At 55.3% G+C, this 18273-nt stretch overlaps 9 protein-coding genes across 9 annotated transcripts; 4 read left to right on the top strand and 5 right to left on the bottom strand.

Annotated features, from left to right (window-relative positions):
- Positions 1-49: 49 nt before the first annotated feature.
- HETIRDRAFT_389839 (uncharacterized protein) lies at positions 50-682 on the bottom strand (the record flags this gene model as incomplete). Its single annotated transcript, XM_009553370.1, has 1 exon — positions 50-682. One exon carries the CDS (start codon positions 680-682, stop codon positions 98-100), a length of 585 nt encoding a protein of 194 aa, XP_009551665.1. The 3' UTR covers positions 50-97.
- Positions 683-3583: 2901 nt separating this feature from the next.
- HETIRDRAFT_430109 (uncharacterized protein) lies at positions 3584-4687 on the bottom strand (the record flags this gene model as incomplete). The annotated part of the gene is made up of 3 exons (XM_009553371.1): positions 3584-3856; positions 3934-4550; positions 4621-4687. The coding sequence occupies 3 exons, from the start codon at positions 4685-4687 to the stop codon at positions 3584-3586; spliced, it is 957 nt and encodes a 318-aa protein (XP_009551666.1).
- A 1159-nt stretch (positions 4688-5846) lies between these two features.
- Positions 5847-6322, bottom strand: HETIRDRAFT_480950 (uncharacterized protein). The gene has a single exon (XM_009553372.1). The coding sequence runs from the start codon at positions 6316-6318 to the stop codon at positions 6019-6021; it is 300 nt and encodes a 99-aa protein (XP_009551667.1). The 5' UTR covers positions 6319-6322; the 3' UTR covers positions 5847-6018.
- Positions 6323-6332: 10 nt separating this feature from the next.
- On the bottom strand, positions 6333-9565 carry HETIRDRAFT_174846 (uncharacterized protein; the record flags this gene model as incomplete). Its single annotated transcript, XM_009553373.1, has 2 exons — positions 6333-9473; positions 9563-9565. The coding sequence occupies 2 exons, from the start codon at positions 9563-9565 to the stop codon at positions 6333-6335; spliced, it is 3144 nt and encodes a 1047-aa protein (XP_009551668.1).
- Positions 9566-10238: 673 nt separating this feature from the next.
- HETIRDRAFT_422180 (uncharacterized protein) lies at positions 10239-11740 on the bottom strand (the record flags this gene model as incomplete). The annotated part of the gene is made up of 5 exons (XM_009553374.1): positions 10239-10402; positions 10482-10483; positions 10542-10777; positions 10808-11424; positions 11539-11740. The coding sequence occupies 5 exons, from the start codon at positions 11738-11740 to the stop codon at positions 10239-10241; spliced, it is 1221 nt and encodes a 406-aa protein (XP_009551669.1).
- Positions 11741-12145: 405 nt separating this feature from the next.
- Positions 12146-12947, top strand: HETIRDRAFT_455253 (uncharacterized protein; the record flags this gene model as incomplete). The annotated part of the gene is made up of 2 exons (XM_009553375.1): positions 12146-12650; positions 12718-12947. The coding sequence occupies 2 exons, from the start codon at positions 12146-12148 to the stop codon at positions 12945-12947; spliced, it is 735 nt and encodes a 244-aa protein (XP_009551670.1).
- Positions 12948-13356: 409 nt separating this feature from the next.
- HETIRDRAFT_480951 (uncharacterized protein) lies at positions 13357-15630 on the top strand. The gene has a single exon (XM_009553376.1). The coding sequence runs from the start codon at positions 13485-13487 to the stop codon at positions 15501-15503; it is 2019 nt and encodes a 672-aa protein (XP_009551671.1). The 5' UTR covers positions 13357-13484; the 3' UTR covers positions 15504-15630.
- Positions 15631-16417: 787 nt separating this feature from the next.
- On the top strand, positions 16418-17466 carry HETIRDRAFT_442125 (uncharacterized protein). The gene is made up of 3 exons (XM_009553377.1): positions 16418-16665; positions 16733-16984; positions 17079-17466. Exons 1-3 carry the CDS (start codon positions 16516-16518, stop codon positions 17139-17141), a joined length of 465 nt encoding a protein of 154 aa, XP_009551672.1. The 5' UTR covers positions 16418-16515; the 3' UTR covers positions 17142-17466.
- Positions 17467-17475: 9 nt separating this feature from the next.
- Positions 17476-17745, top strand: HETIRDRAFT_328845 (uncharacterized protein; the record flags this gene model as incomplete). The annotated part of the gene is made up of 1 exon (XM_009553378.1): positions 17476-17745. One exon carries the CDS (start codon positions 17476-17478, stop codon positions 17743-17745), a length of 270 nt encoding a protein of 89 aa, XP_009551673.1.
- Between the last annotated feature and the right edge of the window lie 528 nt (positions 17746-18273).

Raw genomic sequence — 18273 nt, forward strand, 5'->3', positions numbered from 1 at the left:
TCACACTCGCGAGCTCTCCCAGCTACAGCAAGCGCATACACCAACTGTAAGTACCGCATCCAGCCACCATGGCAGACATAGATCAAAATTATCAGCTTCAAAAGATCCCAGGTATGATTTTATACCTGACCTTCTCCCGCCACCCTTCCCATTCCTTGCCGAACTTCCCGTGCATCATCTGATCCTCCTGACCTGTCCTCCACAGCATCACGCTCGCGAATTGCACGTTCCACAACACATACGCAACTACAAACAATTTACCCACCGCCGTATCTAACCATCCGCATTCACAAAACCACCCGCCTGCACAAAACGCGCATACGAGGCTGCCTGCGAACCCGATTATACTGCCGGTGTATGACGGATGACGTACAATGCTGTATGGCCCACTCGTCACGAGCTTGTGCTTCGGCTGGATGGATATTTCGAAAGTGAAAAGACGCCCAAGTGTGCGGTAGCACAGCGTGCGGATGTACGCGGAGAGCGCGACAAGTGCGAAGCCGAGCAGAAAGGATGGCGTAATTTGGAGCGCAGAGGCGGAGTGCGCTGAGCGTGCAGGAATGGCACAGAGGAGGGATAGCACGCGCTGTGCGAGCGCTTTGACCTCAGTGCTGGCATGCGGTGATGTGGAAGTGTTGACGCAAACGATGGCGAGCACCTCGAGGACAGAGTGAGTGTACATTGCAACCTATCCCTCGCATCGTCCTGGATAAGTCCCGCGCGACGCAACAAAAGTGGGATCATACACACTTTGGACAGGCCCGTTCCCCAAACCATATACGAGCGCGGCCACAGATCGCGATACTTCGACGTCTCCTCGACGGGAGGCGGGGGGTTCGGCGCCGTGATGGCACGGTGGACACAGAGGCTCGCACCGATCAGTAGCGGAATCTTTGCTAAGGACATAGTGCTCGTAGGAGGACTTGTAAGTCTGAACAATGCCTGTTTCACCTGAATTGGATCTCAAGCGTGTTTATATAGGTATCGCTTGTTTCTCGGTCTTTGTGTCACTTGCTGTGGGTGCTATCACCCCAGCTGGTGCTCAAGGTCAGAAGACCGATCAAGGTCGGTGTCTTCGCATTCCATTCTTGACCCCCTCACCCCCTGCCTCGGCGAGGGTGGCAAAGATAATCCGGTGAGAACATATCACTCAGAAGAAGACTGCCTTACTTCGAGGAAAGCCTGATTGAATAGGCGGTAGCATCACTGAGGATATATATAACAGTCTACCCGGACCGAGATCAGGTGTGGACACTTCGAGACTGTGCACACCTTCGAGATGAAGAAGTTCTACGAGTCCGGTGAGTAACGAGCTAGTTGCTTATAGGGCGAATCACGGAGGATCTGACCTCATGAACCAAGTTCAATGGAATCCTGTGATTACGGTAGTGTTCCGATAGTTTCGTCATAATGCGCGAGTCTGATAACTACATAAGGTGATGGACGTCTGGACAGGTGCGTCTTCGAATAATGTAAGAGAATTATGTCTTGGAACACATTTGATAACAAGCGATAGAAGTGATGTAAGCACACGACGGAGAATTCTGGCTCGCAGTCGCTGTTCAAGGCAAGCTTTAGGGTAGCATGTTAGGTGATACATAGAACTCACAGGCATAATCCACTCAAGGTGGATGCTTCGCAGTTTTGTTATTGGACCTGTAAGGTTGCCGTTGTTGATCAGGAGGCAGCATCTCTTAGGAGCATCGGTGCGAATGCATTTTCTCATCAGGCAACTTGACCTTAACCCTGCTCGCATGACTTCAGAACTTCCTATGATCTCCGCCGCGCTACTACGCGTATCGTTCTGAGTCAGAATGTGAATCAAAGGTAGACTGTGACTATTGGTCTGCGTTATTTATGAACTCCTACCAATCATCGACTCAAGCGGACCCTACTCGATACCAATTTAGTGGTACACAATACAAAACGACTGTCCATACATAGCGAAGCTTCAACAAAATAGACCAACACGTATAGGTAGGAGTACGTCAACCGCCTGTTCACGCCGCCCTCCCATACGTCCATACCTTCGCTTGCATAGCCTACTCTTAGTATCTAAGTGATAACTCCCCTACCTCAGTCTCCCATATTGTCGTTCTGCGAATCAACCAAACACTGCAGCACTTCGAGAGCTTGATTATCGCCAATATCATATGACAGCGTCATCCGAATTAGCTTATACCAATCCCCATCTTCAAAGGTCGGTTGTACGTAGTTCATGGGTTCCTCGTATCATACTTCAGGCAGAACAAAGAGCAGTCCCAATGCCCTTAGTTCCCTGGTAAAGCGGGTCCAAATATGCGACCATTGGCGTGGTGCTCCTTGCTCCAAGTCTTCAATTACAATTCTGCACTCCGTGAGCCACATTTTCCGCAAAGTTCCTTTGTGGCGTACAATGAAATCTTCGACGTGGGTGTCTTCATTGAACAAGATCCGTTTCAAAGAGAGGCATTCGAGCGCGAGGAAATTTGCCTGTGAAAAATCGAGTCTAGGTATAACGCCAACGTCTATGTCGCTGTGGAGTGTGAGCGATGTGAGGGAGGGTGAGAGAGCTCAGCATGCGGTGCTGAATCGCCTGCTCCCAAAATTTGACAAACGGAACCCGATAGTGAGGCCTTCTCAAGTCCGATCGGCAAACGAGTACAGAACATGAGTTCCGTGACCTGACGCAGTACTTGAGTATTTCCAAGGTATTCGAATGACGGTATGCAGCAGACTCGTACAATAGCACACTAGCTACAAATTCGAGATCAAGCATCCATCATCACGGCCATCGAGCATAGTGTTCTTGACCTCCGACATAGCGAATGGCCCATCTATCATACCACGTAATGGTTTGTCAGGAGACTAGATATTAAGAAGGGTCTTTCCGTTCTGCAACAGATTTTCATGTTGTTGAGTACAGAACATTGAAGGCGCGGCGACACCGAATGTCATCTTCAAGCTATGTCACATCCGCAAGATCCGAGAAGGGAGCAGGGAACGAGGAGCTAGACGAGGAAGGCGGGGGTGTCAATGACAATGTCTCGCAATTCCGTCAATGAGTTCTGGAAGCACCATGACATAGACGGACAAGACGGACAGGAAGACAGGCAGAAATAAAAGACATGGTGGGTTGAGATGAACGACGCGAGAGCTAGATAGTGAGTACAGCAGCGATAAGCACAGATAGACAATTTCAACAGCAGAGCCGGCCTGATCTGTGGCGTGATTGAGGGGGTCGTGGACAATCGATGGCCACTGAGTGTTACGAGTCCGTGCAAGGTATTGGGCATGTCGTACTCCGAGGTAGCCAGGATATAACATAAAGCGTCATCTCGTGGAGACTACAGTGTCCTCTCGTTCAGCGCCTTGAACTTGGAACATTCCTATGTTCTCCACCACGCTGATACGTGAATCGCACCGGGTTCAGATTTTGAAATAAAGGCGGTGTGTGGGTTTGAGTTTCACACTATTCAGTAGAACAACTGTATCAAGCAATCGACCTCAAGATCATCGGCAAACATATAGGTCATGATACGTTGCTCGCACCTGTTCGGTCCACACCGTCGCTTCACTTGCACAACTGCTCCTATTCAAGTATTCATGCCCGTAACTCTCTACCTCGGAGCTTGTCCTCCAATTCTGCTGCCTGTAAACCAACTATAAGCAGTAGGTTCTCAAGAGCCTGCTTATCACCAACGTCGTACGGCAGCGGCGTGGCAATGGGCTCATACGAGTACCCAGCATCCACATGCGATGCCATATAGTTCATGGGCTCCCCCAAGGTGACTAATTCCATGTCAAGGTCGTCAGGGTCTTCAGAGTCGTCAGAGCCGACAGTGTCAGGGCCACCAAATTCATCAAATTCATAAAACTGCAGTTGGGGGCGCATGACGAGCAGAATCAATGCTCTTAGTTCCCCCGACGAAACGCTTCCAAACCTGCGCCCACTGACGAGGTGCTTCTTAGATCCAGTCGTCTATCGCAATTCTGCACTCCGTTCGCCGCAATCTCCGCAGGGTTCCCTTGTGGCGTATAATGAAGTCCTCGGTATGCGTTTCCTCGTTGAATATGATCCTTTGTAATGAGTGCGGGGAGATTCACCTGCGAAAAATCGAGCCTAGGTACAACGCCAACATCTTCGTCGCTGTGAAGCGTGAACGACATGAAGGACGAGAGAGAGCGCAGCACGCAGTGCTGGATCACCTGCTCCCAGAAGTTGACGAACGGATCTCGAAAGCGGTACTGCCGGAGGTAGTGTTCAAAAGCAGCTCCGATAGAGAGGCTAGTGAGTGAGCTGAGGAGGCTCCCAAACAAAGGGAGATCATAAAAGGGGTTGTAAAATGCCATCAGACCGTCAATGTCGAATGAGGGAAGAGAAGGGAGAGGTAATTGGGTTGATGTTGCAGAGAGGATGATCCACTGGAAACGTAGAGGATCTAAAAACGGATGGTGCATCGTAGGAAACGACAGCTTCAGGGTTTCGAGCCTCGTAAGTTCGTGCATGCGTGTAAATGAAGAGGCGAGGGATTTCTCAATAGCCATCGCATTCGCCTGTTGCGCTATCACTAGAGGCATTTGTTTTTCAACGCTTGGTATTCATTCCCCAATCGCACCGATATGATCGAACAAGCTTACCGTCGATGAAATATATGACCTTATAGACCTCCTGAAATTCAATTTCCTCTATACACTGAGCAACCATGTCGTGCTTTAAGATCTCGCCGAATCCTACAGCGCTTGTGAGCGTACTCTTGGCCGTGACTTGTCGAAAGATGTGTGGCGTGGCTACCACACAAAATGTCTTGCTTAGCATTCGAATCCGTGATAAGTCCTTGCGACGTGAAACTCTGTCGACGATGGCATTGAGGAGTTGTGGGGGAGGGATTTCATAGACCTTTAGTGTCGTCAACGTGGGTCATAGTTAGGGGTGATCAATGGGGTTTGGACGGGAGATAGCGATATACATCCACGTGGGATGTCCAAACGACGATAGGGAGTAGCTACTAGATCGAGCAATTGAGACGACTGCTCACACTACGTCACGGGAGCCTAGCGCACAAGTCGCGTTTAGTTTTCGATTGCATAATCAGCCTCCGACAGACTTAGGTTTGACGAATTCTTTTCTGCTCCTGCTTGTACTCTACCAGCCGTCGTGCCGCACTGCAGGCAATATCCGAATCCTCAACTCCTTCGTTAACCCTTCGTTATCCCAAGAACTTCTGTGCTCCTCGCCATCATGGTCCCAGCTGGTCCCAGCTGGTCCCAATCAAGATCTTGTGTCGAACTTGCTTGATTTGAATGTCTTGAGAACACTAACCGCTATCACCCCTCGGGCCGAACTTCAACGCAATACTTCTACTGTCGCATTCGGAAGCACTGCTCACACTCCGGGATAGAGACCACATCGGATTGTCGCCCAACGGAAGTCTTGCCCAACACAAGATACACTCTTGATCCTTTCCCAAAGCTCGCCTCGAAGCTGACAGGCATGGCTCAGGTTTCCATCTTTTCCTTTTCACAGTCCTCCAGGATTTCCCGATACTTTCCTGATATCTCTTATGAGGCATGAACATCTTTGACGGAGGAGCGATGCGCTTGCCAACAAAATCAGGCCTTGTCGGTGGGCGCAAGATATGTATATCAGCATGTATGCCTCTCCGAGTTCTCTGACCTTCAATCTATCCCCGCTTGAATACTATCGGAGATACTCTCAAGTATTGAGCTTCAACCCTACGGATCATACTACCTAAACGAGCCGCTATGTACATGGATACGTCTTGAGTAGCCAATGATATGATGCACCGTTGATCTGCCATATGACTGGTACGATCCCATGCTTCCCTTTTTCGTTCATAATATATATTCGAGATGAATTTTTTAGAAATACGAAAGATCAGCCACCATAGATAGCGCTGCCATCCATCGAGGGCATTGACGTGCAAACCTATAGACGAGAAGCGTGTAAAACAAAGAACATCGACAACCTGAAAAGGAAAACATCGAGTTGGTAGTAGCAAGCAAAGCGAGAAATAATCAAATAAAAAGCAAAACAGTAGGACCTGTCAGCGAGTGCAGAGCACCCGGACGAGTGGATAGAGCAATCACAGGATAAACATGGTTGATGCCAGGTCTCGCATCAAGAGAAAGTGATAGTCGAATTGACCAAGAAAAAGCAACGGAGTTCAGAAAGCGGAATACGAGGAATGATACGACTCCGAAACACTTCACAGCACAACAATCTTCAAGCACGAACACTCCTGTTGAGAACGGTTCGTGGCATGCTCGTCCGTAAAACGTCGTCATGGAGATACAATGGAATATACCAACCATCATCCCCCCGACTCCCGTCATGCACCTATGTGCACAAACGCAGCCCATCGATGAAGCGGAACCCCCGACTTCCTCAACGCTTTGATTCCAGATCTCAATGCAACCGCAGAATCCTTGTAATCCACCTTCGTTGGATCGTCGTGACGGAACATATGCTTGTAGAACTCCTGAGACAAGACCGGCCCATCGTCGTCCGCCATTCCCCACAGGGTCCCGACAACACCCCGAAACCCGCAGAATTGCATCGCCGCGGCTATGTGCAGGACTTCATCAGGGGTGTGGACATAGTCGCCCGCCGCACTGTGGCAAGCAGACAGGAAGGCAAACTCTGCATTGGGAAGGCGGGACTGCAGGATATCCATCACAGTCAACCGGGAGCCTCCATAGAGCTTGAACGACGACTTGAACGGTTGCTCGTCGTCCAGATGACCGTGACAAGCAAAGTGGGCCCATGGGTGAGTTTGAAGATTATCGAGCACTGCATCGGGCGTTGCCTGTTTCTCAACAATGGTGTCCACAAAGTCCCCAAGTTCCTGTATGCCGTCCAACTCCGCGTCCACACATCGTAGAGAGTCGTCTGCTCGACCGACAGTCAGGAGCTGGGGGTACTTAGAGCGCATCGCAGGTATATTTTCCCTCGCTGAAATGAGCGAAGAGAGCGTGGGAGTGTAAGAAGATACAAACAGATCCGGAAGACCACGTTCGCCTGTAATTAGAGGATGAGCAGCATGCAGCGGGAGTGAACATAGCTTTCCAGTTGGACACCACCAGATCCTGGACCTCTCAGCAACTCCGAGACTTTGAAGTTGATCCACCACTGGCTGAGCAACGAGTTTCCACAGCGCGCACAAGACGTCATGTATCACCGCAGCAAGAGTGTCCTCACCGCGTCTTCGAGCTTGGCCGAGCACTTCGGACAATTTTCCGACTTCGTCAAAAACTGAGTTTGCAAGGGGAACAAGGGTAGGATCAGAGGTGTCGTCTCGAAGGACCAAAGCATCCGATCGGTACGAAGACACATTGACTATGATCACGGGGCCTTCCGCAGCGGCCTGCTTGAGACGTCCGAATGGCACTGGCTGCAAAAAATCTGAAAATCCTTCGATCTGGCGAATGCGTCCCACAATTTCGTTCCATTCATCCGACAGTACACGCTGTTTCTTCCATTGATCATCCCACGCAGTCGTGAATCGTGGAACACGTCCGGACACATCATCTTCCAAACGCAGTCGTGAGGTAGCAAGGTGCTCCAACTCATTGCTGACGGTCTCAAATTTGTCGGCAAGTGCTGGGTTAATGGCTCGAAGCTCTAGGACGGGCTGTCTGTAACCCTTCATTCTGGACCAAAGCAGGGCTCGTCCTTGCTCTAGCATCTCGACAGCGACGTTCAGCTGGCCCTTGTCAATAGCAGACGACGCAGCATCGACTGCAAGCGAAGAAGAGTTCCTAGTGAGGGATTTCCATTGCAACTCCAAGCTGGGACTGATGGCGAGGCCGCGCTGGAGGAGGGCCAAGCATTGTACGTATGCCGAAAGAAGGGAACTGTGCTGGAACTCGCGAGCCGACTGTACCCATGATTGCGCACCCAAGAGCTGCTGCCCTACATCAGTAAATCGGCTTTCAGTCGCAGTGCTAAACATATAGAAGGCCTCGTTAAGATCATCTTCTCTGGGTATTGCTCGAAAGCGAGCCAATAAAGCGCGAGAAAGACCAGCGAGGCAAGGTATATATAGGGGGGATCCGGCACGGCATATTGCAAGTGCTTCCCGGTAATATTCTATGGCCTTGTCGATGTCTTGCAGCTGCCCTGTCTGCATGAATCGAGAATGCAAGCTTTCTCCCAGGTTGCTGAGTGAATCAGGGCAATGTGGATGACCAAAGGGTAGGAGAGACAGCGCTTCGCGATACAATTCTATCGCTTCCTCCAGATTATGCCGCTGTTCTGTCCGTTTGAAACGTGAATACAAGGTTTCTCCCAGGTTAATGAGGGAGGCGGGGCGACGTGGATGATCCAAGGGTCGGAGAGACAGAGCTTCGTAATTTAATTCTATCGCTTCCTCCAGGTTCTGCAGCTGCCCCGTCTGCTTGAAATGAAAATGCAAGCCATATGCAAGGTTGTTCAAATACAAGAAGCGATTGGGTTGACCAGGGGGTCGGAGAGACAGCGCTTCGCGATTCAATTCTATCGCTTCCTCTAGGTCCTGAAGCCCCGTCTGCTCGAAACGAGAAAGCAAGCAATTTGCGAGGTTGTTCAAATACAAGGAGCGATCTGAACGACCAGGGGGTTGGAGAGACAGCGCTTCGCGATGCAGTTCTATCGCTTCCTCCAGGTCCTGCAGCCGCCCCGTCTGCTCAAAACGAGACCGCAAGTTGATGGCGACGTTACTGAGAGAGTGGAGGCGAACAGGATGGCCAGGGGGTCGGAGAGACAGCGCTTCGCGATTCAGTCTGATCGCTTCCTCCAGGTATTGCAGCTGCCCTGTCTGCTCGAAACGAGACCGCAAGCCCCGTGCGAGGTTGTTGAGGGCGTCTGAGCGATTTGCATGGCCAGGAGGCTGGAGAGACAGCGCTTCGCGATATAATTCGACCGATGCCGCCAGGTCCTGCAACTGTCCCGTCTGCTCGAAGCGAGACCACAAGCCCTGTGCGAGGTTGTTCAAAGAGAAGAAGCGATTTGGATCGCCAGGGGGTCGGAGAGACAGCGCTTCGCGATCCAGTTCTATCGCTTCGTCCAGGTCCTGCAGATGCCCTGTCTGCTCGAAACGAAACCGCAAGTCAATGGCGACGTTGCTGAGAGAGTTGAAGCGAACAGAATGTCCAGGGGGTCGGAGAGACAGTGATTCACGATCCAACTCTATCGCTGCCTCCAGGTCCTGCAGCTGCCCTGTCTGCTTGAAACGAGACCGCAAGTCGATTGCTAGGTTAAAAAGAGAGTTGGAGCGACCAGAATGACCAAAGGGTCGGAGAGACAGTGCTTCGCGATCTATTTCTATTGCTTCCTCTAGGTCCTGCATCTGTCTTGTCCCTTCGAAACGAGACCACAGATGAATGGCGAGTTTGTTGAGGGAGTCAGAGCGATCAGCATGGCCAGGGGGATGGAGAGCGAGCGCTTCGCGATCGAGATGGATGGCTTCATCGAGATCGTGCGTTGGCTCAGTCTGATCAATGTCAAGTTATGATCCATCCGTGACATCCAGAGTGGTTAGAATCTCTGGAAAATGCTTGACCACAGCCGATGAAGACTTACCATGCTGATCACGATGTCCTCTGTTGACTACCCGCAGTCCAAGTATGGTGTTTCCTTAACTGATTATGACGGACGATCAGACTATCGAATAGATGAAAGTGGATTTCTGAGAGTCACATACCAGGCTATGTGCAATGGGTGTATCGTCGGTCCGACACCTCGAGGTTCCCGCTTACAGCGGCGTTCAGTATGTGTAGACGCCGAAGTCCACATGTCCCAACATCTCCTTGATATATCACAGCGCTCGAAATCGGCTGATATGTCACCATCCTTAGGCAGTGCTTTTCGCACGCGGTGAAAATCAAGCCAGCTATATATATACGGCATAGATCAATAATTGAACTTGAACGAACACGCCGACACTGTAATTGCCTTGTCGGCATTGGCCGGAGTGACGCCGTTTCGGTAGGTTTGGTAGCGAGAAAGCGTCGTGAGCCCAGATCGTCACAGCTCGTCGCGGACAACGAGAACTCAGAAGCCAGACAGTGCTGCTTTCTGATCATCGCAGCACCTTGAGATGATGTAGCTTCATCATCTGAGACTGTGAAAATAAGACCAAGGTCATCCGGGCAGTTGCAAGGAGGATAGTCTTAGCTGCACCGACTCGAAGATGAGAGTGAGGGGAAGACAAGTACAGTGCGAGAGCTAAATTTTAGGGCGAGATGTCCTCGGGGAGTTAGCGCAGAGAGTACCAAGCAACTTGGTTGTAATGCTTTATGTTTTCTCGTGGGTGTGTACCATCCCTCTCTCCTCTTTCTGCCACTCTCTCCACCCCAGTACCATACGCGCGAACGACTCCACCGAAACCCACTAGTGAATAGCGCGAGAGGAGCGAGAGGACTTGACCATATTACTCTTGCCCCCGCCGGTGGCCTTGTCGCGCGCGTCTCACGTATCCACTCCTCTGCTTCGCGCACACAGCTGCTCCTAACTTAGTCAACATGCACGCGACTCTCTACCTCATTCCTCGCTTTTCTACCGTTCTGCCGCTTGCGACCGAACCAACCGCCGAAGTTCTCTGAGCGCCAGAAGATCGCCATCCCCAAACCACACGGGCCCATCCCATGGGTCATACGAGAGCCAATCTTCCCAATTCGGCTGTGGATACTTCAACGAGTCATCCTCTCCGAAAGAGTCGGTGGTGGAGCCATCGTCGTCGAGGCAATCGGACTGAACGATGAGCAACACCAGTGCCTTCAGTTCCCGCGCAAAGTGCTTTCAGATGCGTGACCACTGGCACGGGACTCCTTCACCCAGGTTTTCTATCGCGATGGCGCAATCGGCGAGCCACAGTCCCCGCAGGGTTTTCCGGCGGCGTACGATGAACTCTTCGACACCCGTCCCCTCGTAGAACAAGAATTTTTGCAATGAGAGGGTCTCGAGCGCAGGAAAATTGACCCGTGAAAGGTCGGGCCCAGGGATGTGACCGACGAAAGTCTGGCCTTGAAGCCTTAGCGTGGCGAGGTTGTGTGAAAGAGACCCAAGCATATGATCCTGGATGGCTTCATTCCAAAATTTGACATAGGAATTTCGAGTATGGTCCTCTGCGGTGTAGATATCGTGATAAGCAGTCAGGACGGAAAGACTGGTCAGCGAGCGGAGAAGACCGCCAGATGATGGGGAATCATAGATGGGGTGGTACAACGGCGCTAATCTGTTGATGGTGAGAGAGGTCAGAGAAGGTGAGGGCGATTGGCTTAATATTGCAGAGAGGATGGTCCACTGAATAATTAGAAAATCCCCGTACGATGTATCGTGTGTCGCATAAAATGACAACTCGAGGGTTTTGAGTCTCGGAAGCTCATGGATGCGGGTAAATGAGGATGCGAGGGCGTCCACTATAAGGTCCAAGATAGGCTTGTCTGCTAACAAAGGTTTATGGCCGTTAACACGCAGTCTTCACTCGCTTCCGTGTGAGCGAACGGACTTGACATGATAATTTGTCCAGACGCCCTGAAATGTAATGGCTTCAATACATTCAGCGACCCTGTCGCGTCCTAATACCTCGCCAAATTCAGAGGCACTCTTCAATGCAGTCTTTACCTTGACGTGTCGGAAGAAACGCCTTGTGACCAGGGCGCAGAACACCTTATTCACCGTGCGAATCTGCGCCAAGTCCGTACGGTTGGGAACTTCATCGACGATGGCATCGAGCAGCTCGTATGGTAAGGTGTTCATACTCCAACGTTGTCCTTGTGGGTTGTCGCGGCAATCGATGTGACGTAGAGCTAGCGAACTGTCTTGAGGTAAGCTGGCCCAAAATAGATCCTGGAGTTCGGTTAGCCTCCGTGGCTGACCTTACCACAGGTTCTGTGCACAAGAGAACTCTGTGTGGGACAAGCGTGTGTCGGAAGCCCAGCGAAGTCGTCTAGGACAATAGGCCATGGCCAGCCATGACCGTCGCAGGAGGAAGAGGATAAGCCGAGTGTGTGACGTAAGATGGAGGGCGGGGATGTCCTCGAGAGAGCAGGCGGGCAGATGAGCGGCTCTGTCTTGCTCTGTACCGTCCCTCGCTCTCGTCGCTCGCTTGCTCACAGTCGCTCGTTCATCCACGTACCATACCCACACATCGTCGCACGGACCATGACCGACCTCACCGTGCTCTACATCCCCAACGCGCTGCCCGCGACACCGCCCACGCAAACCGGGCTGGGTCTCAGTCTTGCCTTTCCCCGCGCCCGTCGCACGCCCCCACGTCTGCCGTTCGCGTCTACCCCGATGGTCACCCTCGAAATGGTCGACCTGCCCACGCCCACCTCCGACCAACACGTCCTCTACCGCCAGCCCATCTCCCCCGTCCGCACCCGCGACCACTCCCTCCTCTCGCCCCCTCCCAACTCGTTCACCTCCAGGCCGAGGCGACGTCCACATCCTACCTCTGACCGTTCTGTGCCCCCGCGCCCTGCCTCGGCACCGCCCCTACCCCCGCCGCGCAGCGCGCCCTTGACCCCGAGTACGACCACCCGATTCTCGTTCGACGCCAGCGGAGGCATCGGTGTCTTTGAGCACCCTACCCCTCGCCGCATTCCACCCTCGCCCTATCGCGAGCGCGCTCCATCAGAGCTTGTTCGTCCTGCCCCACCTCTTTGTACGTCCCACTCCTCTCCCGCTCTCTGCGCACTCCAATTCGCTGATCACCGCCCCATCACCCGCAGGCCGTCCCAAAACCTTCTGGCGACACACCTCCCGCTCCGGCGTCACCGCATCCGCCTACTCCCCCTCCTCCCACCTCGTCCGCCGCGCCACCTTCGTCGCAGCAGGCCGCGACCGCGACGTCGCTTCCGACAAGCCCCCCGCGACCGCAGACCTCTCCGCCCTCTGCCTCGCGGCCCGCATCAGCGTCGTCCTCCTCCCGCCCCTCCCGCCCCTCGCCGCCTTCTCGTAGCCAGGCCTTCTCCCGCCCTAGGCTGCATCTAGTTGCGGCACTCTAGCCAAAGCCTGCGGCGCCGGTCGTGTACATCTGTCGCATACTCATTCATAAATATCTCACGCCGCGCTTACTCGGATGGCCGTTCCACCAACCTCACCGTCTTCCCCGGCCTCGTCCACCGACCCATCGCGCCCTCCTGCATCTATACCCGCATCACGATATTCACGTACGCTACATACCCCCCTCGCGCGCGCGCACCCTCGCAACGCGGAGCTTCACGGCGCGCTGGACGCGCTGCCTGCGCACGAACCTAATTATCTCAACGGCCGTGCCCCCGAGGCCGAGCCCAGGACTACCCTAACCCATCTAAATGTTAATTTTCATCTGAGTGCGCGCCAGCAGGCGTCGCCGGTCCTCGTCGGCCCCACGGCCACAGCCGCTGCCGGCGCGGCGGACACGAGCATCAATTGGTGGCCCTACCCGCCGTGGGGCGCGACGCTCACCAGCGCCGGCGCCGCGCAGGGGGCGGCCACGGCGCTCTCCAGCGCGCTCATGTCCGACACCACCACTCCTCCCGTATCTGCCGCCTCCACGGCCTCTCCCACCTCCTCTTTAACGACCTCCTTCGACCCGTCCGCATCTTCCACGGCCTCCCTCGTCCGCATCCCCGCCCTCCCACCGTCCAGCGCGCCCTCCCCCGACCCGCGCCTCCGCCCTGCGCACGCGCAGCACCCCGCTTTCAACATACTCTGGCTCGCGCCCGTATTTGGCGTCCTGGGGCTCCTGCTCGGCATCGCAGTCGTATGGTTTGCGGTGCGGTGCCGCAGACGCAGGCGCGCGCGCGTGCGCGGCATGGGAAGCGGAGGGAGGGAGGGGTCGCTGCTGTTCGGCCCGCCGTACGATGCCGCGGGCTCGTCCCAAGACGCCGAGAGCGACGCGCAGACACAGATGCAGGAGGCGAGCCTGCACGCGGTCGGCGCGCGCCGCGGATCTATGTACTCTGCGCGCTCGGAGTGGTCGCTCGTCTCGGGCGCGGGCGGGCGGCACCTGCTGCCACCGACGACGCTGGGCGGACGCCCTTTGGAGTCTGTCTCGCTGGCGGCGTCTCCGCCGCCGCATGCTCCCGCCCCCGCTGCGCGTGCGATCTCGCGCCACCCGACGTTCATCAGCTCGCGCCCCGCGACGCCGGGCTCGCTCGGGCTCCTCGGCAGCAGCGCGTATCCCTCCGAAGACGAGGCCGAGGCCGGGGACGGGGACGACCGCGCGCGCGGGGGCGCGCGGTTCGTCCAGCGGTCGATTCGGCGCGCGATCATGGAGCGCCTCGGGATCGGGTCTGGGCTCGACAGTGCGGGCAGCGGCGGCGACAGCGCTGGCGTGAGCCGGGAGAGCAGCCGCTACAGCCGCTACAGCCGGCCGGGCAGGCGCGCGGGGGCCATGTTGAGCGGGAGCGAGGAAGAGGGGGTGCTGGGCGCTGGAGCGTACGATCCGGGGCCGCCGCGCGGCGAGGACGACGGGTTCGGAGAGGAGGAGGGGGCGTGGGCGCCTGGGCGCGGGTTCCGCATCGTCGAGGAGGACACGGAGGCGCCGGAGCGCGTCCCGCTGCAGGCGCAAAGGCCGCAGCGCGCGCCGCCGCGCCGCCAGACGACGCACCGCAGCACGCAGTGGCGCACGGACTCGGAGGTGCGCGCGGCCGTCGACCGCGAGCCGCGCGCGCACTGGATGGCGTGGACGCGCAGCTGGTCGCCCGCATCGTCGTACCCGCCCACGATCGCCGACGACGAGCGCGGTCACGACGAGAACCTCGGCGACGGCGGCGGTGAAGGCGGTGTGCAGCAGAAGGGGGCGGGGGACCGGTACACGCCCGTGCCGAGTCGGCACGCGACGGCGCGCAGGGCCGCGCGGGGCGCGCGCGTCGACGCGTCGGTGCTCCCGCTCAGCCCGAAGCTCATCACGTCCGACCCGCTCGACGCACGCCTGCTCTTCAGCCCGCTCCTCACGTCCGCGTCTGCGTCCGCGTGTTCGACTCCGCGCGCGCCGCGCGCAACCAAGCTCCCACCCGCCGCGAGCCCGAGCCCCGGCCGGAAACTGCACACCGCGCGCGAGCCCCCGCTGCTCCCGTTCCCCGCATCTCCCGCGTTTCAGAACAGGCTCACGAAGCCCCGCGCGGGGGCGCGCTCCAGCCCCTTGTCCAGCCCGCCCTCCGCCACCACCACTTCCGCCGCGTCGCACTACCCCTTCCCCTCGTCCCCGCCGCCCGCGCCCGCCTCGCCCCCCAGATCCCAGCCCCGCACAGGCCCCAGCGCAGGCACACGTAGCACATCCCCCGCGGCTCGGCACGCCGCGCGCCGCACCGCGCTCGACCGCGTCGATGCCGTCGTCGCGCAGAGCTGGAGCGCGCGCGACGTGCACGGGGAGCGCGCCCCGGCGAGTCCGGGTATGTTCGGTGCGGGCAGCCCGGTGCTGCTAGACGAAGCCCACGCACCAGAGCAGGAGGGCAGGGGATCGCGGTGGGCGAGCGGGATTGAACAGAGATTGGCTGCCGCTGCCACTAGCGCTGGAGGGAAGAGATGAGGCTCGTCGGGCAGTGCGGGTCATGCTTCCTTTTCTGCCTGTTTTTTCTTATTTTTGCTATCTGTACATTGTGACGATCTGTTTGAGTCGAGTGACGCTTTGATTTTTGATTTTTATTTTGGGAGCGAACGTTGGGTTGATTTTCTTGCATGTCTGCGGTTGCCGTCGAGCTGTGGAAGTTGTTTGAAGGAAAGTGTGCCGTCGGGTCGGTCGCCCCACGTGCCAGCACGCGTCGGCCTATTCCGTTGTCCTTCTCTTTCTTTTCTCTGCTGCATCAACTTCCCTTCTGCATGGACCGCCCATGCTTGCCTACTTCCGGACGAGAAACTATGCTTGCATGCCCGCGCAACAGCCGCTCCATATTCCAGGTTCTTTCGGCATCGTCCTTGAGACGACAATCGGCCGACATCTCTTCGCTCGTATGTGCTCGGCCCTGAATGCTCATTTTTACCCTGTCTCATCATCCACTCCAACGGAACATCGAGGCTGATGATCCGTTCCGGCCCTGTCGAAGGGACGATCCACTTCGCTTCGTGCATTCTCCGCCCAGTCTAGTCAGCGTGTCCGATTCTCTTCCGAGTGCGAAGTATGGCCCATGGCACGTTCTGAGCAACTCGCTGGCCCTCTCTATGCGAGCATCCCGCTTCCATGTGTGCACGGTCTCGTGAAAGTCCTCATAGCGGCCGACGGCCCTCGACACTGCCTAGCTCGGACTAGGGCGCTTCGGGGCATCACTCGACGTCATACACACCTTTGGGGCTGTGAAGGCGTCGCGTTTCACACTTCCGCTGACGGAATGGGTGGGAGAATGGCGTCTCCTTTCATGCTTAGCGCCGCGGTCTGCGGTCTGCGATCGCCTGAGTGCATGCTGGCTTCATATATAAGAGCAGGGCCCCCTAGAGTGCGAGTTTCTCGATCCTTCTTTGCCTTCGATACCCCCTATCTAACGATTTAGTGTCTCGACTTTCGTTTACCACTTGTTCATCGCATTTAACAACCACCTTCCATTGCCATGAAGCTCTTTGCTCACTTCGCACCACTCACCGCCCTTGTCACATGCCTCGTCGGCGGGGCCTCTGCACAAACTATTGCGATCGGATATCCGCCCGAGGGGTTCAGTGTCTCACCGAACAGCTCGCTGACCGTCCAGGTCGACCGCCCGGTACGCACGCCTTCTCCCCCTTGCCTCTTCTCACCTGTAGTCGACGCTCACTCCTACCTTTCCGCAGAACTCCCTCACCGGCTCACAAGAGGTCGCCATCATCATCTCCCTCGCGCACTGCCCATCGTCGAACGTGCCCCACTGTCTCGACCCGACGCAGCTCCTCGGACCCACGCTTTACTACGGTCCTTTCGATCCGCAGTACCCTAGCTTCCGCACGCCGCAGGACGTGCCGCAGCAGAATTTCACGGTGACCGTGCCCGCGGCGTTGCAAAATGGCACAGCGGTGCTGACTGTCACGCACCTCAGTCTCGTCGGAGTGAGTGCTCGTTTTTTTCGCCATATTCTCCGTTGTGCATCCTTTCGGTTTGCGTTCGCGCGAAAGATGTTGACGGGCTGTTCGTTCACGATAGGCTGGACCGTACCCGTTGTTTGAGTTCAAGAATGTCACGCTCGATGTGCAGCCGCAGCAGTGATCGCCCGAAAGCACGCTCATGCCAAAAATGATATTGACTTTCGCATTCCTGTTTGACGCGTACTTTGGACAGAGACAGGGACAGATACAGACTCTGTTTCGTATCGGAAGCTTACTCTTGGACTTGTAGGTAGTATACGTCCTCTCGTACTCTGTTGCGTGCACCCGTTTCGCGTTCTCGAGAAGTACGTACTCAAGTCACGGGTTCTAGCTTTGCACCTGTACTGGTTATCACCGATCGGACGTCTTGTAGGGCTGTTTTGTGGGACCTACTCCATAACAATCACCATCCCTAATCCAAATATCATCGATCACCTTTACAATCGACCGAGCTTATGGATTCCTTACCCTACGAGTTCCTCAAAGCCATCGTCGACAGAGTCTCGCGCCGCAAGGATGTATTAGGGATTAGGACGCTAAGCAAGACGTTGTGTACGCTGGTCACGCGGCGCATCTTCCGACATGTCATGGTACAGAGCACAGTCAAGAGTGCCAGAGGATTTGATGAGATCCTAGGGCATGATACGATCGCTCGATCAATCGAAGCAATCACATTTCTGGAGGCCTGGAGACATGATGAGGGTAAGTTTGTTCAATCACATTGAAGCGAGTGGGGGACTATGTGTTCAAGGCTAAATACCTCTGGTAACAGAATACAAGCAGGACTTGAACGACATCATACTAGAACCCACCGTCCTTGAAGTGAATGGCGCGAAAAGACCTTGGCGGACTTGACTGTCCCGCACACTGCAAGATGTGCCGCAGCAGAATTTCACGGTGACCGTACCTGCGACGATGCAGAGCGGCACAGCAGTGCTGACTGTTACGCATATGAGTCTCGTCGGGGTGAGTTTTTATCAAAAAAAGCTCTTTTCCTCATCCCCACTTTCACCTTGCATCTTCGTTTTGTTTGAGGCGCCATTATGCGATAGATAGATGTTAACGAGTTATTTTCTCGTGACAAGTCGGGCCGTACCCGTTGCTCGAGTTCAAGAACGGCACGCTCGATGTGCAGTGATTAGTCTGAATGCACATTCACGATTAACGCCGTGTGTATCTTTTTTTGCCTCCTTTGACTGGTACTCTGGTAGCTGTGGCCTTGGATAGGAGCCAGCTTGGAAGAGAGCCGGGTT

Source organism: Heterobasidion irregulare (assembly GCF_000320585.1).
Source record: "Heterobasidion irregulare TC 32-1 unplaced genomic scaffold scaffold_11, whole genome shotgun sequence".
In the NCBI taxonomy this organism is placed as follows: Eukaryota; Fungi; Basidiomycota; class Agaricomycetes; order Russulales; family Bondarzewiaceae; genus Heterobasidion; species Heterobasidion irregulare.